Consider the following 24,990-nt stretch of genomic DNA (forward strand, 5'->3'; position numbering starts at 1 on the left):
CTTAACATACTGCAGTAAATTTTCAAAGTCAATCCAGTACAATCTAGCAAACCAGATCCTCACAGTGTTCTAATATCCTAAACAGACCCTCAAATGTGAATAAAAGGATTTCAGGCTGTGCTCAGGACAACTCCACTTGTAAGCATATGTATTTTTGATGCATTTGCTGTCAAATTTAGCAAGATTTAGAGCAGAAGATAGATGTATGGACCGAAATCTTCCAATCAGTATCGTAACAGCTGCTTCCGATGATGATCAGTCAGAAAACTGCACACTCAGCTGGATATGTTTAAAAAGATCAGAATTTTGATGCAGTAATGAGAAGGACTTATTTAACTCAGGAATACGCACAGAGAACAGCAAAGATAATACATGCTGAAGGCACATCTTCTTACGGCACTAACTACTGTAAAATAAGTTTAAATGTCCATTATGAATGTTGGTGAATGTGTGAATGGAAGAATGATTGAATTAGTACAGTAGTAGATGGACAGGTAAATGGAGAAAGTGGTAGAATGGCAGGTAGTGAAGTGGATCAAGTCAGGAGCTTGTCAGGTTAAGTTGGGGGCCTGCTTGCTTGGGGTAGTCATTGTAATGAGGGCTAGTCAGTTCAGTTTGGAGGGGTAGTCCGGTGGTGAAGGCTAGTCAGATCAGGTTGGAGGGGTAGTTACATGGTCGAGGCAAATCAGGTCAATTGAAGGTATAGTCAGGTGATAAAACGAATAGTCAACTTGGGTCAGGAGGTAGTGGGTCAGTGGAAGGAGTGCTTGGTTTGAAGTGTTTTTTGAGAGTGATTGGGGTGTTCAATTCTCCAGTTACCCAGGAGTTAGATGAGGACGTTTTTGACTAACATTTCATGGAAAAGTAAGATTCGGGTAAGTACGTAAACCTTTCTGAAGTAGGAGTTATCGTTGATGGCATTTTGGAGGGTCCCGGGAGCAGCAGAATTGCCCATCAGCAGTTCAGACTTCCCAAGCAATTACAACGTAGATCAGTGCATAAGGATATCTGTGAGGTCCTTATGCACATCCTGGATTATACATTTGGTTTATGCTGAGACCCCAATTATAAATAAAAAGCTTCCTTGTGCTGAAGAAAATAAGCAACCATAGTCAATCACAGCAGAAGAAGGGGAAAAATAAAGCGACAAAATGTTTAGAATCTATTAATTATATTGTATTTATATCACATGAATAGGCCCAATGCATTAGATGCTGGCATTTATGCTTCACACAATATATTTTAATGATTAGAATATTAGTAATCTCCAAAGATATACTCTAAATAGTATAAAAATATAACAAAGTATTGCCTTTTTTCTGTCTGCTAAATGCACAATTGAATCTGATACAATACGTGCATTGTTCAACATCAATGATAACAGTTTTTCATTACTTTACACTTCGATCAAATCACGATGTATGGTAACAGATAAAGATAATAGAAGAAAGCTATTGCAAACTATAATTATTCATCAAAAATACAATAAATTCTTATAGGTATGATCATGTCTGCCAAATATTTTTTAAACAATGGAGGACAATAATAAAATGAAAACATATCCACCCCTACCCATGCATACCATTGTGGGCTCCATGGAGAATATGTGTAGGGCTAGTATGCGCAGGTCACTTGGTTCAGACTAATTGAGTTTTATTCCATGCGCAATGAACACTGCTTCATTGTGGATAAAGAGAGGATTGGCAAAGGACTTCAGTTCAAATGTACACAGTGTAGTGTGTTCAGCAGCTGTTTTCTTTCAACACAAGCTGAAATGTGGTCTACGGAGAAGAGCATTTCTGTGGAATTGAATCTGGATTATTATATTTCATACGTACACTGCTACAGTGTAGGTGTTTTATTTGTTTATTGTGAGCATGGAACATATTTGATTTTACTGTCTGTGTTTTTAATATCTTTGAACAGTTTGTTGAAGAACAAGACTGGGTACATAAATAACCATAACAACATTTCAGAAACCTTATTTGTTAGCACTACTTTTGCTCATATGCGTGGATTAAGTTTGAATTGGGACCCCAATTTCAGTATTTACAAGCATTATTGAAAGAAGCCTATAAATTACAATATCAGTACGACAAACAATACAGAACTCTATGCTCAGCCATTTCAGATCATTGTTAATCGAATAAATATTTGGGTCATGTTGGACAAAAAATGTTGATTTTTTTTAATAAATGCAGTAGGATATATGATTCAATTTCAATTAACAGTTTTTTCTTGGGAAACTGAAACAAAAGCTACCTTAACCCTTTCAGTGCTGAAATTACTTAGCAACTTAGAATATGGTATTATAGTTGTAATAATTTTTCAAATGAAAGAATATCAATTTGTAAAAATGCAAATTATGATTATTATGCATTATGCAAAATGGTTTAGAATAACAAGCACTGCAGTTAATATTCTCAGAGCATTATATTATGATGTCATCATATATTCAAATTGTTAACTTTATCAAATTGATTTTAGAGCAAGTGTATTTCATTCAGTTTGTAATGGATTGTTTCATTATTGATTTTTGGATGTGCGTGCCTTACTACTAAAGGAAATTATTTAGTTTTACTGGCATAAATTTTGAATTTATAATTTAAATTGCAGGGTACGTTTTCCATTTCAGGGCTTCCGTTCTTAGAAGCTTTGAAACTGGGGAAAAGTATATCCCTTTGAAAACACCTATTTGAGGCACTAGCCTTACAATGACAATGTAGTATAATCTATGATGATTAATTTTATTCAGTATTGTTTGAGTGCTTCTGTAGCTTCAAACCTACATTTGAAATTGGGTTGTATATCTTCACCCTGCCACCACTATCTCACATGCCCAAACAAAAAATGATTCATTTTTTACATTTGTTACCAATTGTGAAAAATGCTCATCTTAGTTTATATCAAGAAGTTGTTGAAAGAAGTTAGCACTTCAGGTCTTTCAAGGATATATGCATTTTTATTAGATTTTAATGTTGAAGACAATAAAAAGAGCAGTTGGAAAATAGTAGTAAGAGTATCTCTGAGCAATAAGGTAGGCAGGCAATTGAAGTCACCACAGCAATTTAACCATTGCAATTCCATGAACTGGAATTTTAACTTGTTTTCAGCAGATGATCAGGATATACAGCAAAAGACAACAAAGTGTTAATTCAAGTTAATTCAAGTTAATTGCAACAATCTCAGAATTAGGGCACAGCTGTAATATTAATGTGAGGCTTGCAGGGGGAAGCTGTTACGATTTCCCCTACATAGGCAACTTGGTGGCAAGCAGGAACAGAACCAGAAGAGACCCATAAAAGTTAGTAAATGCAATTTTTTCTGATTTCTTTCTGAACGAGCAGGAGTAAGATTCTACTCTTGAGTTTCCCATCCCTCCTTCATACAATAACTAACTGCTGAGGACTGTTCCATCAGCTTCAGGCAACCTCATGATTCCTAAAATCCCTTGGATGAGTTACCATTTCTATTATATTTGGGTGCAGGACTCCAGCCAGAAGGTAGAATCTGATCTAAAGTCTCAGGGTTTATCATATTTTAAGTTCTAATTTTTTGTTATTAAGCTTAGACAATTAATGATTTATGATGAACCTAGTTCTGCAGAGCAGTATTCAGTGCAATCCAATAAAATAAGATTTGTATTATTTGTGAGCTATCACTCTGATATGCTACTCGGTATTAAAATGTCAGACTAATAGCGCACAAGTTGTGTAGTACCTGTAATAGTATAGAAAGGATTGTGAAGAACAAATTCTGGAATTCTGTTTAAGGACATCTATATGTAATCCTAATATTTGCACATGCATAACTATTCCCTTATAAATGCAAATTATTTCCAGGTTCTGGTTCTCTGAAAGTCATTTTAGTTTTATTTTGTCAAAGGTTGATTAACCGCGTGAACTTCTTTGCATTGAACTTTATCTTATTGTGAAACAAAGACCTGTTGTTAATTAGCAGCTGAAATCATAATTTTATGTAACAGCCTTGCCTATACTTTCCATAAATGTAACATTTGCTTTCTGTAACATCATCCATATTTTCATTATGATTTTTCTCTTGCATTATTCTGTCATGCTATTTCCATGATAACTGAACTTCACTTTATAAGATGCTATTATACATGCTACTTTTTTCTATTTACCTCTGATTGGCTTATTCAAGCTTGTGACTCACACCTAACCATCATGCTTCTAGCCCTCCTAAACACGCATAATTGATTGATGGATAATCTAATCAACTTCAGCCTTGGTTCTCCCCAGCGTCATCTCCCAGCCATGCCTAAGCACCTCCTTTCCCACTGATTTAATATTACAGCCTACTATTTCCAATACTCCAGAACCCGAGATCTCCCAGTGCTGTCAAACAGGCAGAATTCCAATGATTGGTGACCCAGGAATTTTCTCCGTAATCCTCTCATTGCACTCACTACTAAACCTAGCATCCCTCGTTTGTCGTTATCAAACCTCAATATTCCATCTCTTTTATACACTCAACATTCATCCATACACAGTAGGCTTCTCTAAAGCTCCATACCCTAACATCTCCCAATACTACTACACACCAGAATTCTCAGTACTCGCAGATGCTAGCATCTCCTCCAAAGCTTCTGTATCCTCTGAACCTCTTTCCCCTTCTTTATACTTACCAAATCAGACAAGATTTGACACCAAGCAAAGAGCAAGAAATTTAGATGGCCATAAGTTTGCTTAAATAATGAGATTTTAAAGGAGATCTTAAAGCATTTGAAAAGTTATTGAGATTTCAGGGGAGATTTTCAGAATGCAGCCTGTACACCTGAAAACATTGCTGTCAATGAGGTGGAAAAGGGAGCAATGCATAATAGCCTAGAGTTAGAGGAATATGAAGATTTTAGAATGTTGTAGAGCTGGTGGAGGTTACAGATATAGAGAAAATTTTAGTTATGAATGGATTTGAACATGAGAGTTGGAATTTTAAAATTCAGGAGTTGATAGTCCAAAAATTAATGTAGGTGATCGGAATTTAATATTATGTGAGAATACAAGCAATAAAGATTTGGATGAGCTCAGATTTATACAGGATTGGAGTCTGAGCAGAAAATCATTGCATTAACCATGAAGAAGAAAGTTAGCAGATAAACTGAGGCAGGAGCGGAAAAGGATGATGTTACAGAAATAGAGTAGGTCATCTTGATTATAGAGGATATGCAGTTAATGAACAATCCAAGGTCAGATCAGAAGCTGAGTTTATGAATAGTCTTGATTGTTCGGAGATCTTGGCCAGCGAGGGAGGTGAAATCGGTAACAAAGGAATGGAATTAGTGTCATTTTCCAAAAGTGGAAGCAGTTTTTCCAGTTGTTAGGAGAATTCAGTGCACAGTCCTGTCCAAGCAATCTGGCTATCAAAGGCAGGGAAGGATCAAGAGAGGGAGGCATTTTGAGTGGTGCATCCAGGGAGAATCATGCCATTTTAGCGCATGCTTGCAAATTTAGTATCTCTGTTGATTGGGAACCCATATCCCAAAGAAGACATCCCAATAACAGGACAGATTCATCCTTGCAACCCACTGGAAGAATTCCCGGCCCTCATTATCAGTACTCCTCCCAGCACAGCCATAACTAGTGCCCAAATGTTTGTCCCAGCAAGTTTCCATCCCCCTGTCTTCCAGCTCGACCTCAAATGATGCTGCCATCTCAGCAGAGGCCATTGCTCCCAGCGTCGATAGTAGAACTGGACAGTTGCCAGTCCCCTGACAAGCTTGGCAGCTCTTTTCGAGTAGAAGATACTGTTTCAGTTGGGATCGGAAGGTGGGTGTTTCTCTGGCGATTACCAGACAAGCAAGAATGAAATCCTCATATCTTCAGGAATTGGCTGGAAATTTGAACTTTCTGCTGGGCAATTGCTCTGTACCTGGAATTCCCACTGCCTCCATTTAAATAGGAGACTTCAGATGGTTCTGATGTAATTAAGTAAAATAGTTACCCAGGAAAGGTTAGAACATTAGGGGGAGGCAATGGCCTAGTGGTATTATCACTGACTGTTAATCCAGAGACCTAGGTAATGTTCTGGGGCCCTGGGTTTGAATCCTGCCACAGCAGATAGTGGAATTTAATTCAATAAATATCTGGAATTAAGAGTCTAATGATGACCATGAATCCATTACCAATTGTCAGGAAAAAACCCATCTGGTTCACTAATGTCCTTTAGGGAAGGAAATCTGTCATCCGTACCTGGTCTGGCCTACATGTGACTCCAGACCCACAGCAATGTGGTTGACTCTTAACTGCCCTCTGGACAATTAGGGATGGGCAGTAAATGCTGGCCGAGCCAGCGATGCCCATATCCCCTGAATGAATAAAGAGAAACACATAGTTTAACTTCTGAGTAACTACTAAACTGACACCATACTCATGCTACTTGCAACCCCCAGAATCTGATCCAACGCAGCCAGAATCGCATTGTATCCCCATCTACCCAAGACCTAACACCACACCTCTCTCCAAGCCACACTGAATCCCACCCCACCATAAGTACTGCCAGACCTGACCCAACTGCTGAACCACCCTACCACTAGGCCCAAACCAATATCCCCACAACTGCTGTCCACCGATTCCTGACCTCCCATGTCCCTACCACCCAACTCCCCACTCCTGATCTCCACCTCCCTGTCAAGCTCAACTCTCCTGCGGCAAAACCTGACCATTTATTGGCCTCTGCCCACTGGACCCACCCCTTAATCGACCCGACTGACCTCTGTAGACACACATGTATCCTCCACTGGAGATAACTTCTCCAACTCACCTGACTTATCCAAAATGCTTGTCTGTCCTCTTGCACCCTACCCCCACCTCAAGTGGCATCCTACTCAGTTGTCACCTGACCCCTTCACCATTTGGCACCCTTCCCAGCTGGCACTCTATTCCCTTTTCAGGTGGGATCCTACTTATTTGGTATCTACTTACTTACTTACTTACACACTCCCTTGTGCTCCTCCTCATGGCCCCACCCCATTCACCTGGCAGCTAGCTGTCCCAGCGCTCTAACATCACATTTAATTTTTGTGCTTACCATTTGATAACAGCTGTCAAAGAGTCTGTCAGGACCAGCTGACTGCTGTGAAAAGTTGAAGTGGTTTGCTTTTCTCAGAGTTATACACTAAGAAAGAACTGTCAAAATGGAAGTACAGCTGCACCTTTCTGAGGGAGACCTGAGCAGAATCTCATCTCAGAAATGTGCAGATCCCTTGTAATGTAGAAAAGGCCAGAGTTGCAATCTGCAGGAGATTGCCTATCACCAGGACATCTGGTCCAATCTACTACCTCCTTGTGGACCCTCCTCTTTCAGAAGATTAGATTTAATTTACATCTATGTATCAAGCAACAGATAATCCTTGTCAAGCAAGCCTACTGTCATTGGTGGCATGGTGGTTAGCACTGCTGCCTCACAGCGCTAGGGACCCGGGTTCGATTCCAGCCTCAGGTGACTGTCTGTGTGGAGTTTGCACATTCTCCCCGTGTCTGCGTGCGTTTCCTCCGGGTGCTCTGGTATCCTCCAACAGTCCAAAGATGTGCAGGTTAGGTGGATTGGCCATGCTAAATTGCCTGTAGTGTTCAGGGAGGTGTAGATTAGGGGGATGGGTCTGGGTGGGATGCTCTGAGGTTCGGTGTGGACTTGGTGGGCTGAAGGGCCTGTTTCCACACTGTAGGGATTCTATGATCTATGATCTATTAAAAAAGAATTGTAGAATTAACCCCAAAGTACTGGTTAAAAATTGCAAAAAAAAGTCATAGATATATAGATTTTATTTATTAATTTGACAATAGTAAATCCTTTATGTAACTACATTTTATAAATGATGCAATCTGTTATGTTGTATTGTCTAAAGCAATGGGTAAACTTGTACTGAATAAACTGTTGTACTAAGATGATATTTACGCAAAAGTAATGACAGGAAGTCCAAGTACATACCAATTTGTTGCTTCAGGTCATGTTTTTAGATTTTAGGATGTAACGTTTTAAGAGCAAAAGTTCACTTTTACAATTTTATTATTGGTGTAAACAATGATTCTTAAGCATCTCTGAGATTGTAATTGGTAATATATTTCTAAACATTTTGTATAATGGAGGACATTCGCTGTAGTAAGCTTGCTGACAAAAAATAAAGTCTTCCCTATGCCATCTTGAATAAATCCCAAAGAAATGTCCACATATTATGTCATATATTACCATTATATATCACATTTCTTTATTGTTACAAAGATCATATTGAGAAACCATCGAGAATAGCGACATTTAAATGTTCCTTAAGACAAAGTGAATGAATTCGATATTGTTTGATGCAGAATGCCTATCTGTTCTTTTTGTTAATGTAAATGAAAAATAACGATAATATCAATATTTTTTCAGCATTATATCTGAAGGGAAGGGAACTTCATTTTGTGACTTTATGAAATGTTTCTACAAGTAGTCTGAAGCTGTGCTTTCACGTTGATGGGAATCTTTGTCATTGCATCAAGTGCCAAGAACAAACCAAACCAAATCAGGTGAAATCAGATACATCTGACTATATAAAAGTTGCCAAAGATGGATTAACTTTATACTTAAAATCAACAAATGCAGGTTTTTTAATTATTTAAATAATTATCTGTTTTGCTGAGATGTTTTCCTTTTGAAACTGGAGGTTATTTAGCCTTTTGTGCAAAATACACATTTTAGTGGATTTTTTGAAAAGATGTCCAAATGCTATAAATTCAGGTGATGATAACAATTTAGGATAGGGTTGGGTATTTCAATGTACATGTGGAACAAGATGGACAGTTTCACTCAGTAAACATTTAGTCCTGCGGGTGGTGGCCAGGCATTTGGACATTAAGATTCCCATACCCTGTAACAATCCAGAGATTTTTAGAGCTCGGAGACCTCCAATAGATGATTTCTGAGAGACCGATTGCTAACACCTATCTTCAAACCATGCAGAGTACCTTAAATGAATAGAATGAGGCTTATTCTGCCCTCAGGACCTAAATTAAGTACTCAAGCCGTGGGGCCATGCAAAATTCTCAAAAAGCTTATTGCAATATTGCAAATTATACATCCTAATATCACAGTTCAGAGAAGCAAAATTGTGAAGAAGAGACAGGGTATAGTTTAGGAAATATATTTATTAATGGAAAGATTACTCTTTGAAGAGTATAATTCTCATTAAATCAGTGAAAGATTAATCCTTGATCTGTCACATCTTCACAAGATTATGAGTGCCCACAAAACCTTAATCACTCAGCAAGAAGAGTGCAATATCAATGTGTGCACAAACGTAGACGATGGCAGAACAGGTTAAGAAAACTGTAAATAAATCAGATAGAATCCTGAGCCTCGTAAATAAGGCAGAGAGTTCAGGAAGCTATCCTAATTCTGTGTAAAGCATTAGTTCAGCAGGCATATTATCATTAATTATGAGCATCGCAATTTAGAAAAGAAATGACGTCTTTGGGAAAAGGATAAAAGACTCTCTCTGGAACCATTATGTTAAATTATGGACTAACAGAATCACAGAATTATTATAGCTAACAAGGAAGCTGCTCAGACAATCGTGCCTGCACCTGATTTTTAAATGAGCATCATCACTTGGTGCCAATCTCAATCTATCCCTTGCGCATTATTTTTATCTAAATTATCATCCAATGCTCTCTTGAATGCCTCAAGAGTGTACTTCCACCACGTTTCCAAGCAGTGCATTCTAAAACCTGACTACTTGCTGAATGAAAAGGGTTTTTCTTCGCTTCACCCTTGCTTCTTTTGCAGATCACTCTAAATCTGTGCCCTCTTGTTCCTTTTACAAGTGGGAACAGTTTTTCACTATCCACTCTATCCAGCCTACTCATGATGCTGAAAATCTCTATCAGATCACTTTTGAGTCTTTGAGATAGAGATAGTAGGAACTGCAGATGCTGGAGAATCTGAGATAACAAAGTGTAGAGCTGGATGAACACAGCAGGCCAAGCAGCATCAGAGGAGCAGGAACGCTGACGTTTTGGGCCTAGACCCTTCTTCATTTTCTGTTTGAGGGGAACCAACCCATCTTATTCAATCTATCCTCATTACTGAAGTTCCTCATCTTTGGAAGCATTCTTGTAAGCTGCTTCTGCATTCTCTCCACTGTGTTCACATCCTTCCTATAATGTGGTGGCCAAACTGTACACAATCCTCCATCTGAGGTCTAACTTGTGTATGTTCAACATCACCTCCTTGTGCTTGTACACTGTGCCCCTATTAAAAAGGTGAGGATATAGTATGTTTTACTTACTGCTACACCTGTCATGCCACTTTCAATGACCTGTGCACATATGTAACTGCTCCTGCGACCCCCCTTAGAATTGTACGCCTATTTTGTATTATCTTTCAGTATTCTCACTATCAAAGTCTTACTACTTCACACTTCTCTCCATTGGATGGCCACTCATCTGCCACCTATCTGCCCACTCCACTAACTTGACTAGATTCGTCTGGAATTCTACACTGTCCACTTCATAATTTTCTGTCATCTACAAACTTTGAAATTGTCCCCTCACAACAAGGTCTAGATCATTATCATATAACAAAAAAAGCCAATTTTGTGTCCTTGTTGCAACTGAATCTTTCTTCATACCGTTGGAGGAAGCTCTTCTGCAAGCAATTGAGGAACACTTGTCCCTTACTGTCCTGTACAAGTATTCTAAGCTATGTTTGGCTAATTGATATTTTGCATTATAATTACTTTGTAATGTTAGGATCTCACTATAATTTCTCTGCAGATTTGTACCTCTAATCCTTTACACTAGTTGGTAGACTATGGAGTACATCTAACAATTAAATTGAACCCTATTATTCCTTACTTTCAGCTGAACTGATTCTGTGCTTGGACCCTCTGAGACTTCCTCTTTCTTCAGCACTGCAGTGCTCTCCTTAACCAATATGGCTACTCCTCTTCCTTTCTTTCTTTCCTGTATGTTTCTGAATATGTTGTACCTAGGAATATGTAACACCAAGTCTTGCCCTTCCTTGACACAGGTCTCTTATCGCCACAATATCAAAATTCCATGTGGCAATTTGCAACTGTAACTGTAACTTCCCAAACTTACATAGTATACTCCATGCATTCATATCTATACACAACAACCCTGATTTAGGCTTTATATTTTTCTTCCTTACTCTGATTTCACCTACTAACTTGCAATGCCTATGCTCGTGCTAGTTGCATCTCAAAGTGTTTTGTAAACCCTTGTCTTCTCCTCTACTATTCTCCTTTGGTTTCTGCATACCTATTAAGCAACTTTAGAACCTTCCCAATTACACTAGCAAAAAGAACTTAGTCCCAACTTTGTTCTGATGCAACCTGTCCCAACTTGTACAGATGCCATCTTCTCTCGAGTCTCTGCCAGGAATCTAAAGCCCTCTTTCCTGTACTGTCTTTCCAGCCATGCATTCATCTGCCTTTCCTCTTATTTCTGTACTCACTCGCACATGGCACTGGGAGTAATCTGAGATTACTATATTTGAGGTCTTGCTTGCTAACTTCCTACCTAGCACCCCAAAATCTGATTGCAAGACCACAGCCCCCTTCCTACCTAAGTCATTGGTACCAACACAGACTATGATCTCTGGCTGTCTACTCTCCCCCATGTATTGATACTGTGGCTTTAAGTGGTTATTTTTGTCCTTTATTTTGGAGAGGTTTTAAGACAGGGGTATTGAGCAGTCTACCAGAGCCACTAGAGTAAACAGCTTGTGAGGCCCTGGGTTGTTTTTAAAAGTTGGAACAATAGAAGCAGCCTGAAGGTGTGGTGAAGCTCTCTCAGAACCAGGATTTTTAGTTTTTGGGCAGTTGCTGTTGAGGTCTTGAAGTGGAAGCTGTTTTATTCCCCTCTCAGTTACAACCAAAAGCTGGGGGTTCTCTTTCTGCTACTGGAGTTGCATGTGAGACAATCTGTTTTCTGAATTTGCATTTTGCCAAGGCCATGTTTAAGGGATGTTACTATATTGGAACAGTGAATTAATAATAATTACTGTATCTTTTATTCTGTTAAGTTTACCAATAGTGTTGTTATTCCAATTCCTTCTTTCTTTTGTTATATTTTAACTATGGTGGATGAATAAAGTGTGTTTTGCTTTAAATCCGATAGTTTGACCAATGGAATTACATCTGGAATGCAACACCTTACAATTACCTTTAAACTAAGAAAAATTTAGGAATATTTTAAGGGGGTTTGGTCTGGTCCATAACAGTCAGAAGAATGTCCTGCAGCCACACCCTGGATCCTAGCACCAGAGAGGCATCATACCATCCTGGAGTGTCATTAAAGGCTACAGAAATCCTTGTCTGTTCCCCTAACCAATGAATCCCCTATCACTATTGCTCCTCCTTTCTTCTTCCTCCTCTCCTCCTATACGGCTGAGTCACTGGTGATGCCATAACCGTGGCTCTGACTGCACTCTCTCTGTTCTCAAACCGTATTGTCAGCGGGATGCCAGGGGATTCCTGCATTACCTGGCTGTTTCTCTTGGACTGCCTAGCAGTCACCATTCCCTTCCCTCCTTCAGACTCTTAAGCCACAATGTTAACTGACCACCTCTCTGAACCTGTTATCCATGTAACTCTTGGCCTCACAAATGAGTCAGTATCTCTAATCGTCATTCAGATTCCAAAACCCGGAACTCAAGTTTCTGCTACTGGAAATGCTTCCTGCATGTATGGTTGTCTAGAACCCTGGTAGGGTCCCTGACTTCCCACACATTACAGGCCACACATTACAGGCCACACATTCCACTCAACTGACCTGTTTCCATCATGCCTTAAACTTAAATTCAATTGGTCTTACTTACTTCGTATTAAATTTACTTTGTTCATGCAAACTTTACTTTCCTTACCAGTCTTTGCTTACTTATTACTTTAACATATTGGTCCTGACTTTCACTTATTCCTGTTGTTTCTCAGTTGATCCCTTCTTCCAAAAAATACATTTTTAAAATCACAAACCAATCAACCCACCAGTTATCTGTGATGTCACTGCTTGATTATTATTTTCTCCAGTCAGCAGTTCGCCTGAAGCTGCTGCTGTTAAAACGTGTCTCCCCTCTTATTGTTGGGTTCCAGTCCTGGGCTGCAATATATCCTCTTGTTGCTGTGTTGAAGCTGAAATACTGGATTGGAGAACAAGTGTTGCAATTTTTTGTATGGAGAATATTAAGAGGGAGCTTTGCCAGAGGTGATCAAAATCATGAAGGATTTTGGATAAGAATGAATAATGTCTGAAAAATCAATAACCAGATGGCATAGGTTTAAGACATAAGAATGAGAGGTAACATGAGGGAAACCTTATTTTACAGTGACTAATAAGTTTGTGGAATGCACTGTCTGCCAGGTATTTTTGCATCTCTGCCCACTTTCCAGTGTTTATTTTCCCTTTCCCTGGTGCTTCCCCTTGGAAACATGGATATTGTCTATTGCATTCTTTATGTTTTAGCAATCCTCCTAAGCATTATTGTGGTGAGGCAACAGACAAAATAAAAACAATGTGCTGGAGAAACTCAGCTGGTCTGGCAGCATCGGTGAAGCGAGAAACGGAGTTAACATTTTGAGTTTAGTAGAAATGTTAAAGTTGTTTCTGTCTCCACAAAGACAGTCCCCTCACCCACAAAGATGGGTAGAAGTGCTAAACCGTCTGTGTAGATATCAGTTCTGTCTTGTGGTCAAAAATGATGCAGCTAATGAACTATTATATACTAACCATCACGCATAGCAACATTCGTTGTGCACTCTTCTAAAGTTGCCGAACCAAATTTGGGGTCTTGTTTAAAATTCTTTCAAGTTTAGAAGCACTGACTAATTAACTTTTAACAAAGTGTATACCTATACCACAATAGTTAATTACTCACCACAACTCCTTCAAAAGCTCTTCCCAAACCCACAACCTCTGTCACCTAGAAGGTCAAGGTCAACAGATGCAAAGGAACACTGCCAGCTGCAAGTTCCCCTTCAAACCACTCGTAAACTGACTTGGAACTATATTGCTATTCCTTCACTGCAACATGGTCAGAATCATGGAGCTCACTTCTTAACAGCACACCAGTGGACCTACTCCCCATTGCACTGCAGTGGATCAAGGTGGTGGCTAATGACATGCTCAGGAATATTTATTTTTATGTTTATTCTTCCATGGGATGTGGGATTTGCTAACATATTCTTAATTCCCGTTGAATTGAATGACTTGCTAGGCCATTCCAAAGGGCATAAAAGAGTCAATGACATTCTGAGTCTGGTGTCATGACAGCCAGACCAAGTAATGATGCAAGAATTTCTTCTGTAAAATACGTTAATGACCAGGTGAGTTTTTATGACAATTGACATAGTCACCATTACTGTGACTTGCTTTCAATGCCAGATTTATGAATTGAACTAAAAATAAAACCAGCTGAATTTGGATCCATACTATCAGAGTATTAGCCTGGGCTTCCGTACTACCAAATCTGTGATATCGCACCATTATTAGCTCCAACATAAACACTGGTCCAGTCAGCAGCACGCAGATCCTGTGAATGAAAAGAAGTCACTACCAGTTAATCCTCAGTGTCAGGTGTCCAGGTTTGGAGATATTTTAACCCTCATTCATACCTGAAACTGAGAACTGAATTCATATCTGTCCATTTTCTTACACGCCTTCTGTGTATTTGTCCTATCTTTCAGTGGATGAACTGAAATCGCCTTACTGAAATGAGACCAGATTTAAACTGTTTTATTTTACAGATCTCAAATTAATATAAAAGAATATGAGAATTAGAATTTACAGATTCAAAGAATTGTTATGGCACTGAAGCAGGCCATTTGGCCTATTGTGATTGCACAGCTCTTCAATGAGCATCATTACTGAATGCTAATCTCCTGCTTTGTCCTCACACCCTTGCACACTTTTTATATCTAAATAATTATTCAATGCTCTCTTGAATGCTTCAATTGAACCTGTCCCCACGACGCTTCCAGACAATGCTTTCTACACCCTAACTACTCTCAATCACCTTAACATCACTTTAAATCTATGCCCTCTCATTCTTTTTACGAGTGGAAAAAATTTCTCCCTATTCTATCCAACGCACTCATGATTTTGCAAACTGCTATCAAATCTCCTCTTAGCCTTCTTCCCTTCAAAGAAAATAGTCACAGCTTTTTCAAAGAGCCCACATAACTGAAGTTTTTCATCCTGGAACCATAAGAGCCCTCATAACTGAAGTTTTTCATCCTGGAACCATGTTTGTAAATCTCTTCTGCACTCTCTCCAATGCATTCACATCTTTCTGTGGCACCTATAACTGTACAAAATGCAACAGCTAACAGCTATCTCCATCTGTCGTGCCATCTTCAATGATCTGTGCACATATATGCCCACTCCCTCTGCTCCTGAACCTCCTATTTTATATTGTCTTTTGATGTTCCTCCCACAAAAGTGCATGACCTCACACTTCTCTGCATTGAACCTGATCTGTAATCTACCTGCTCACTCTGTCACCTTGTAGATATCCTTCTGGAGTTGAACATTGTTGTCCTCACAGTTTTCAACTCTTCCAAGTTTTGTGTTCATCCGCAAACTTTGAAATTGTTCTCTACACAACCAGATCCAGATCATTAATATATATGTCAGGAAATGCAAGGGTCCCAATAGCGTTTCCTAAGAAATTCCACTACAACCTTCCTCCTGCCTGAAAAATATCTATTGTCTATTAGTCTCAACCCATGTAAATTCTATCCCAAATAATTGTTTTTAGAAGTTTCCCCATCACCGAAGGTAAACTGGCCTGAAATTTCTGGGTCTAAATTGCAACCTTTCTTGAACAAGGCCATAATGTTTGCAGTTCTCCAGTCTTCTGGCACCTCTCCTGAGTCCAGGGAAGACTGAAAGATTATGGCCAGTGTCCTCTCAATTTCTACTCTCCCTTCCTTCAAAATCTTTGGATGCATCTCATTCAGTCCCAATGTCTTGTCAATTAAAAGTGCCATCAGTCTGTTGAAGTCTTCTTCTTTATTAGTTTGGAATCCTGCTAGTAAGATATTCCTACTCTGTCACTATGGCCTGGGCAGCTTCCTTCTCATTTGTAAAAGTAGTTGTATTCATTTAACACCCCAGCCATGCCTCCTGCCTGCATGTGTAAATCCTTTTTTTGGGGAGGGGGGGGGTTCCAATCATCCCTACTCTTCCTTTAGCCACTCTTCTATTATTTTTATACGATAGGATTTCAGAATTCACTTTTATGTTAGCTGCTAGTCTTTTCTTATAATTCCTCTTTCTTTCTCTTATTTATCACCTACCCTCTGCACTTTCAGTATTCTTTTTGGTTTTCAATTGTATTTTCTGCCTCACACTGTCATAAGTAGACTTTTTCTTTGTAATGTTAATTTCTACCTTATTTGTCATCTAGGAAACTCAGGCTTTGTTTCTTGTGCCTTTCCCTTTGTTCGTCCTACCTTTTAATAGTAAATTATTTCTCCCAACTCATACTCTTGTGAATAAGGAGGTTGATAAATGGTTTCAGAGATAGTAGGAACTGCAGATGCTGGAGAATCTGAGATAACAAGGTGTAGAGCTGGATGAACACAGCAGGCTGATGCTGCTTGGCCTGCTGTGTTCATCCAGCTCTACACCTTGTTATCTTAGGTTGATAAATGGTATTGTATTTGCAGGTTGGTAGGCTAAGCTGATTTTTTTTTAAATCAGCCTCTTGGTTCTAAGTAGTTTTGAGCCAGATGTAGCTTTCCCCTGGCAATTGGAGTTATTGTTCTTGACTGAATCAATTTGGCCCATGTGCTTTGCTTTTATCCCGTGCCCTAGGAAATTGGGGATTATCAGGTCCATCCCTCATCTATCAGTTGGGCAGAAGGACCTGAAATGAAACCACCATTAGCCTCCCAAGTATGGACATTTATGAAACAATCCCCTAACTACATCCCTCCTGCACCCCACCATCTCACCTCCAAACCTACAGGTGAACAATGGACTTTAACTTACACAGGCTGGAATTGACTGCATTTGTTAATATTTGACTTGATTGGATAAATAGTTTCAATGATTGATGCAATCTTGTCAAGAGAATCCAAATTAGAAATAGACCTCCTATCCGGGGGAGGGGCAGCATGGTGGCTCAGTGGTTAGCATTGCTGCCTCTCAGTGCCAAGGACTCAGGTTCATTTCCAGGCTCAGGTGACTGTTTGTGTGGGTTTCCTCTGGCTTCCTCCCACAGTCCAAATATGTGCAGACTGGGTGGATTACAGGGATATGGTAAGGGGGTGAGTCTGGGTGGGGATATTCTTCAGAGAGTCGGTGAGGACTTGATGGGCTGAATGGCCTTTTATCGCACAGTAAGGATTCTATGATTAGTATCAATGGAAAAAAGTTACATTTTTAGAATTCCTTGGCCCTCAAAATATCTGAAAGTGTATTACAATAGTGACAGCATTGCAAATATTAATTAGCTGTAATGTAGGATACTCTGCAGCTAATTGGTGACCATGCATCTAGGCCCTACAATCAGCAATCTGATAAGACCAGATCATTGTATTATGGTGGTGTTTGGTCATCAATAAAGATTTGTCAGGAGAGTGGGAGGAATTCTCAAGTTGTTCATAGTGCCATGGCATTAATTATGTCCATTTGAGTGTGCAGGAATATCCTCAGCTCTGCATCTCATCCAAACGATGGCATCTTCAACAATACAGTGATGATGTTCCCATGCATTTGCTGCCGTATTCTTCTAAATGGCATATGTTGCAAATGTGGGATGTGTAATTAGAGGGTTTGGAACGTTGTTAGTGTCTCCTTTACACAGTACATACTTTGGTGACAATATTATGGTGTTTGAGAGGGTGGATGTTTAAGAGGATTAACAGACTGTTGATAATTCCATGACTGGATATGTTAAGCTTCTTGAGTACATTTGTAGCTGCACATAATCAGGTAAGTGGAGAAAATTCTGTTAAACTTCCAACTTGAGCCTTTGAGGTGGTAGAAAGGCCTTTGATGTGTCAGGCAGTGTCCAATGTGGTGTAGAATAACTATTGCCTGATCTTCTCGTGTAGCCACACATTTATGTGGCTGGTCCTGTCAGTTTCTGGACAGTGACGATCTCAGGATGTTGATTGTAGTGGATTTGAGATGGTAACATGTTGAACTTCATTGGGAAGTTGTGAAACTTTATCTTATTGAAGATAGTCATCTGGCATTTACATTTTGCAAATGTTACCTGTCATGTTTCAGCTCAAGGCTGCACATCAAAAATGTAGTTTGAACCAAGAAATCCCCCCAGAATATTGAACCATTGCAGACTTAATGAGTGGGTGCTGCTCAAAAAACAGCCTTCTTTTATGAGCTAATCCTGAATGGCACCCATCTCAGAAATATTTACTTTAAGGATAACTGCCAGGTTTAATTATGGCTATGACTCTGCTACCTCCTATAGTTACACCATTTTCTTTGTTCTTGGTGTTTCAATTGTTTCAAGAAGTACACCATTGGTTGCCTTGTTTACTCAGGTCCCAGAAATCCTGGTGGCCTTGTTGTTCTTTGATCAGCTTAAAATTCCAGTTCGTAGGTACTAAAACAATTTCTGAAATCTTAAAGATGCACAAACTAATGGCAGACACTATTAGATGCCCTGTTCCAGAAAAGTCTTGACCACTATCTACTTCTGGAGCGGCTGACGGAAAGTGACGTGGTGGCAAATGGATGGGCTCTGTCTCATTCCTGGTGTGCTACAGCTTCTTAGGCAGCCCCATGGCAGTACAAAGAAAACATATAGTTAGATAATGCAAGAACTTCTTGAAGTACATTTTTTAACAGTGCCCAGTATGATTATTTATCCACCTGCTAACTACATAGAAGAGAAACATAGGGCCTCCTCGGGCATGTTCTGTCATTGAGTCATATAGCACGGAAACAGACCCTTCAGTCCAACTCATCTATGCCGACCAAGTTTCCCAAACTAGACTAGCCCCACTTGCTTGCATTTGACCCATATCCCTTTAAACCTTCCCTATTCTTTTAAATGTTGAAAGTGTACCAGCATTTACCTCTTCCTCTGGGAGTTCATTCCACAAACGAACCTACTGTGTGAAAAAGTTGCCCCTGAGGTTCCTTTTGAATCTTTCTCCTGTCACCTTAAAAATATGCCCTTTAGTTCTGAACTCACCCACTCTAGGAAAAAGACCTTTGCTATTTACCTTATCTATGCCCCTCATGATTTTATAAATTTCTATAATATCACCCTTTAACCTTCTACGATCCATTGAAAAATGTCACAGCCTATCCTAATAACTAAAACTCTCCAGTCCACTAACATCCTGGTAAATCTCTTCTGAACCCTTGATTACTTTACATGCCTGCCTATCCCCTTTCCTGCTGTGACCTATATATGACTCCAGATACATTGCAACGTGTTTGACACATAACTGCCCTCAGAATGGCTTAGCAAGCAACTCAGGTCAAGGGCAGTTAGGGGATGGGTAACAGGGGCTGGCCTTGCCAATAATGCCCACATCCCATGAAATAAGAAGTAAAAAGTTCTAAAGAAAGTAAAAGAACATAAGATTTAGGTTCAGCACCCATCAAGGCTGCTGCATCGCTCAATCTCCTAGCTGATCTGTTCGCGGTCTCAACTCCACTTTCTTGACTGGTTGTCCAACACCCCCTGTCTCCCTTGTCTATCAAAAATCTTTCTAATTCAGCTTTGAAAAATTCAATTCAAGCCACTACTGCAGTTTAAGTCATTTCCTGCCACTCAGCGATCCAATACGTCCATATTTCTTTAAAGCTTGTCAAAACCTGGACGTTTGGGAGGAACCCTCCAATTATCAACATTTTTCTTCAACAACACCCTGCCTTGAAGTTCTAAAATATGTTTGAAAAGCTGTTTGCTGAGGTTTGTCAGGGTCAGACAATCAAGCACTGTGCTTTCCTAGATTAGAGGACATAAATGGGTAGAATGCAAATGAGTACTTTCTATGACCCCACTCTCTTAATAAAAGGGTTGTTTGGAAGGTGAAATAGGCATGAAAATGGGTTATCTTGCACTTGAAGTAAAGTGAGCAAATGGGTTGAGATGTAAATGCAGCACTTTGAGGGATTATTTATATTCAAGGTGTTTCATTGCATAATACTGCAAAGAAAATAGTACAAACTCAACTTGACAATTGAATTTCTCCCACAATGGGGAGTCTAATTTGTTAATTGCATTAATGGTATCGATCTACCCACCCACCACTCTACAGTATCTTTACATCAGCTCACTGAGCAGGATACCCATTATTGAAAAACAAAAAGTAGCCTTTCTGGAATTTCTCTTACATTGTTTACAGAGCTCTCCTGTGAAAGAAAGCTGCCCTCCCTTCGACCTGGGAACTGTTAAACTTTGCCTCAGTTCCAGAAACTAAACAAGAGAAGCATTTTTCTCAGAAAAAGAAATGCTGATTCAGCTATAAGGTGCTGGATCCATGCTTAAAAGCACTAATCAAGAAATCCTGTTCTTTTGCAATTTTGTGTCCCATCACAAGAAATGAATCAAGAAATGAGTGTATCCACTGAATGCACCAAGACCTGGATGGATTTTTGTCCCCATTCACCTAAAGAGTGGAAAAGTGGTCACATGCAAGTGTAATTTGGGGCGGCACAGTGGCTCAATGGTTAGTACAGCTGCCTCACAACACCAGGGACCTAGGTTTGACTCTGGGCTCAGGCAACTGCCTATGTGTAGTTTGCATGTTCTCCCTATGTCTGCATGGCTTCCTCCTACAGTCCAAAGATCTGCAGGTTAGGTTGATTGGCTATGCTGAAATTGTCCATAGTGTTCTGGAATGTGTAGGCTAGGTGGCTTAGCCATGGTAAATATGGGTTTATGGAATATGGTGAGATGCTCTTTGGAGGGTCAATGGGCCAAATGGTCTCCTCCTGCACTGTAGGGATTCTATGATTTGCTGTCCCCCTCTCCTGTGGCCTGGCTTTTGGTGCAGAAAGCTTGGCTTGCTGAAAACACTCAAGCCACAAGGCCACAACTGGACCTCATCAGCATCTTCCCTGCATGCTTTAAATGCGAATCATGTGTCCATAGGCTGCTCGCTGTTCTAAAAAGGAATATTTAGGCTATCTTCCTTGCCAGCCACACACACGGGTTAGTGAGGAGGGGCAAGAGGATGGGATTATGGCTAGCATGGGGCAGCAGGAGTTTATGGTGGTACAGTATAGCTAACTGCAGCTGTTAAGTTTAAAAGTATGTATTTGTAATTTAGGTGGCAGCTTCCAACCAGTTCCTTTTCTGAGCTCTGGTTACACCATTGAGAAACCTAAAAACCTTTCTGGGAGAGGAAGGACCAGGACTTGTTCATGTTAGCCTCCAGGGTGTTTGAATATTACCTAGTTAATACGGTGTCAAATGTATTTCATACTCAGGAAATAACACCGTAAAATTGGTGTTTTTATTTTTCTCCACCCCGCACCTGCAAAGTGGATAAAGCAAGGTCCAGTTTACCATCTTTTCTCCTTCTGAGAGGTTTATTGAATCTGCAGTGTATAGCCATGTGATGACTAAAACTGATGTAGTGACAGTGTTTAAAAGGGAATGAAGAAAACAGGTAAAGAAGAAAATTAAGGTGCAGGGAAAAGTACCATAAAGACTGCAGTAGATCAAGAAGGTGGTTCACCACCAGTTCTCAAGAGCAGTATGGAATGAGCAATAAATGCTGGCTTGGCATCCCATGAATGATTTCTTTTTTTAATTAAGTGCTTCTCACTCTTTGAGACAGAAATTGGACATTGTTTTGCCTGCTTTACACAATGGATGCATCAAGGGTCTATTTCGGAACTAATATCTTGCACCCATATTTTGTCTGAAAGATGCCCAAACAATAATAGATTATTATATTTTTCAGGTGTCCATGCCAGCTTCTGAAAAGTTATCATTTACCTTATACATGTAAATGGCTGGTTTAGGTCACTTTTACGAAATTGCATAATTGGTGAAGCAGGAACTGAACTTTTCCCATTGAATCACAGAAGCCCTACAGTGTGGAAACAGGCCCTTTGGCCCAACAAGTCCACACCGCCCCTCAGAGCATCTCACCCAGACCCACCCCCACCCACCTACCTAATCTACACATCCCTGAACACTGCGGGCAATTTAGCATGGCCAACCTAGCCTGCACATCTTTGGACTATGGGAGGAAACCAGAGCACCCGGAGGAAACCCACGCAGACACTGGGAGAATGTGCAAACTCCACACAGACAGTCACCCGAGGACAGAATTGAACCCAGGTTCCTGTTGCTGTGAGGCAGCAGTGCTAACCACTGAGCCACTGTACTGCCCCATTGTTCGGTGGCCAGTATGTTTTTAAAAAAATAAATTGAAGAATTGTTCTTTTTGTACCATATAGAGTCTTCCCCTAACTGCCACTCCCATCCCCTTCTCACACCACCTCTTGGTGAAGCAAGAAGCCTAAGATCCTAAGATGACCAAGCCGTCTGTGGAGGAAACAATTCCCCCAAATAGTATTGATAAGACAGAAGGTTGAAAGTAGGTTCAGCAGTTGATCACTGGTTTGGGAGGATGGTTTGCGGCAGACCCAAAGAAAGAAAGACCTTGGTCTCCCTGTATATAATTAGAGGAAATTTTGACTCATTCTGGGATCAGATGCTGTCTGACAATACAAGAACAATGGTGGGGGATGATGTCATCGACAGAGCAATGCAATTCTCAACAAAATATATGTATTAAGTTCATAAGATTCATTGAATAATGCCAATGCATTTTGTCACAATATCTTGTTTCAGATGTATCTATCATTCTTTCCTAATGATTATTTGAGGATAGAATCCAGAATTTGACTAACAGTTTGTTGCTATTTTGCTTGCCACAGTCCTTTGTTTTTTTTTTGCATTATTTGTCAGCCACAGTTGAGATCATGGTTTCCCTGTCAAAAGCCTTCTGAGAGCACAATAGAAAGCTGACCATCATTCTCTAAAGTTATGCACTTTCTCTGAGTCAAAAAAGGATTGCAGCTCTTGTGATTCAGCAACACCCAAATTTACAATAATTTTATAAGCAATCCATGAGTTTTGCCTTACCTGTGTTATTTCAATGTTTAATAGACTCCTTGTTACAGTTCACAGTTGATGCATACTCAGTTCTCACTGTTGGCAGAGAATTCAGAGTTTTGTCTACAGTATGAAAACAGGCAATATTATGGATAAACCAGCAAAAGTAAATTCTTCCAGAAACTGTAGCCAATTTTGTATGAAAATTATAGAGTTTTTATACTTAAACTTCCTTCTATGTGGGATGCTTGCATCTTGTGTCCTCATTTAACTGACACACAGATTATACCTCTGAATCCAACCTTCTGCTCCAAATGTTGGATAACATTGATGTAGTAACCGAATACTTCACCAATTTGTACCATAAAATGAAAGTATATCATTTCAAACCAGCAGCTTCCCATTTGAGTTGGGACATCAGGTGGATGTAGGAGATGTTTCTCTTTGATAAGGGAGAGAGAGAACTGAACCCACTTCACACTTGCGTACCTTCCTTGGTTACCTAGATGATAACATTAACACAGACCTAAAAGCAGTCAACTTGCCTAGATGGTCAGTCATGTCACCAGAAGAGTGTCTGGGATACTAATATATTGTGACATTTCTAGATAATGCATTTTATTTTATAGGCTGGGCTTAGAACTCTACATGACATGGGACCAGAAATTCGTAGAGCAATTTCATGTGATCTACAGGAAGAGGATATTATTGAGGGGACTCAAGAAGAGGATGAGGATATATACAGAGTAAGTTAAAATTCCTGTTTTGTGTTCCCTCAAGAAACTTTCAGTTACATAGACTGTTGTAGTGAAAGAACATGGAAATAATTTATCTACAGATGTATAAATAAAACACAGCAGTTAGCTTGGCATTAGCCTTGTTTATGCATTTATTTTACAAATATTGTGCAACACTCCTACATATGATAGATCTGACCACATTAATACCACTGATAATTTTAATTGGTGGTATGGATGTGGTGTAGTCCAGTCAAAATGAGAGTTGACATAATGTCCTGAAATCCATCGTAGAACATGATGTAATGGCATCTCATGATGATGGTGCATGTTGTAGTCACCATTTATCATCACATGCTGGCATAAGCCTTAAAATGCTTGTTAGTTTTTGGCGTATAGGTACGGAGAAAGCTTCTGACTAGATACAATGGGTGTTCTTGCATCCATTGAACTTGAGTACCAGTCTGCATGTATTAGGATGTATGGTATACAGTATTACATGTTTGCTTATCCACTGTATTATTTTGAATATCAGAGAAAGACAGAATTTCAAATGGAGTGCAGCCAGTATATCCGGGCTAATAAAACTAAGGTAGAAATTCCTCATGATTGGTAACCATGTGGTTGATATCAATGATACTGAACAATGAATAGGATCTATACATGGTGGCCTGAGTGATACTGCCTGTTTTGTGACATCATCCTTGAAAAAATTCTAGCTGATTATGCTTTATTTAAGGAGGCAGTCTGTTTCTATTATGAACATTAGTGAAAGTTCAAAAAATTTATTGCTCAGTATGCCACTGCTGTGGATGTCCCTGTAATAGTGATAAATAACTGTCTCATGAAATTTCTGTTATTGTATTTGTAACAGGAAATTTTAGAAAGAGGCCGTTTAGATCACACATTCTGCTTTTATTGATGTAACCTTGTCAATAGGTTCCCTGATGTAATGCAAACTAGCATCCAAATTGTAAAATACCCTTTTAGTCTCCAACAAGAATGTGATTGTCAAAAGCAATGAAAATTACTACTCTAAACACCCTGCATCTTCCATGAACTGAACAGACCATTTGGCTTAACAAACATTGCAGTCATTTCTACTTAAAGGATTCTTCAAGTATTTTTAAAGATAAAGAATAAAAACCTACACTCATTGTTGTAAAGTCCA

General features: G+C 39.5%; 1 protein-coding gene across 1 annotated transcript in view; it reads left to right on the forward strand.

The window, feature by feature from the left end:
- cacna1da (calcium channel, voltage-dependent, L type, alpha 1D subunit, a) overlaps positions 1-24,990 on the forward strand; it is a 504,619-nt gene that overhangs the window by 446,339 nt on the left and 33,290 nt on the right. The window contains exon 42 of the mRNA XM_048606392.1: positions 23,712-23,828. Within this exon, the coding sequence (XP_048462349.1) occupies positions 23,712-23,828 (117 nt within the window). The remainder of the gene's footprint in view (positions 1-23,711; positions 23,829-24,990) is intronic.

This window comes from Rhincodon typus, chromosome 16, assembly GCF_021869965.1.
Source record: "Rhincodon typus isolate 14 chromosome 16, sRhiTyp1.1, whole genome shotgun sequence".
Lineage (NCBI taxonomy): Eukaryota > Metazoa > Chordata > Chondrichthyes > Orectolobiformes > Rhincodontidae > Rhincodon > Rhincodon typus.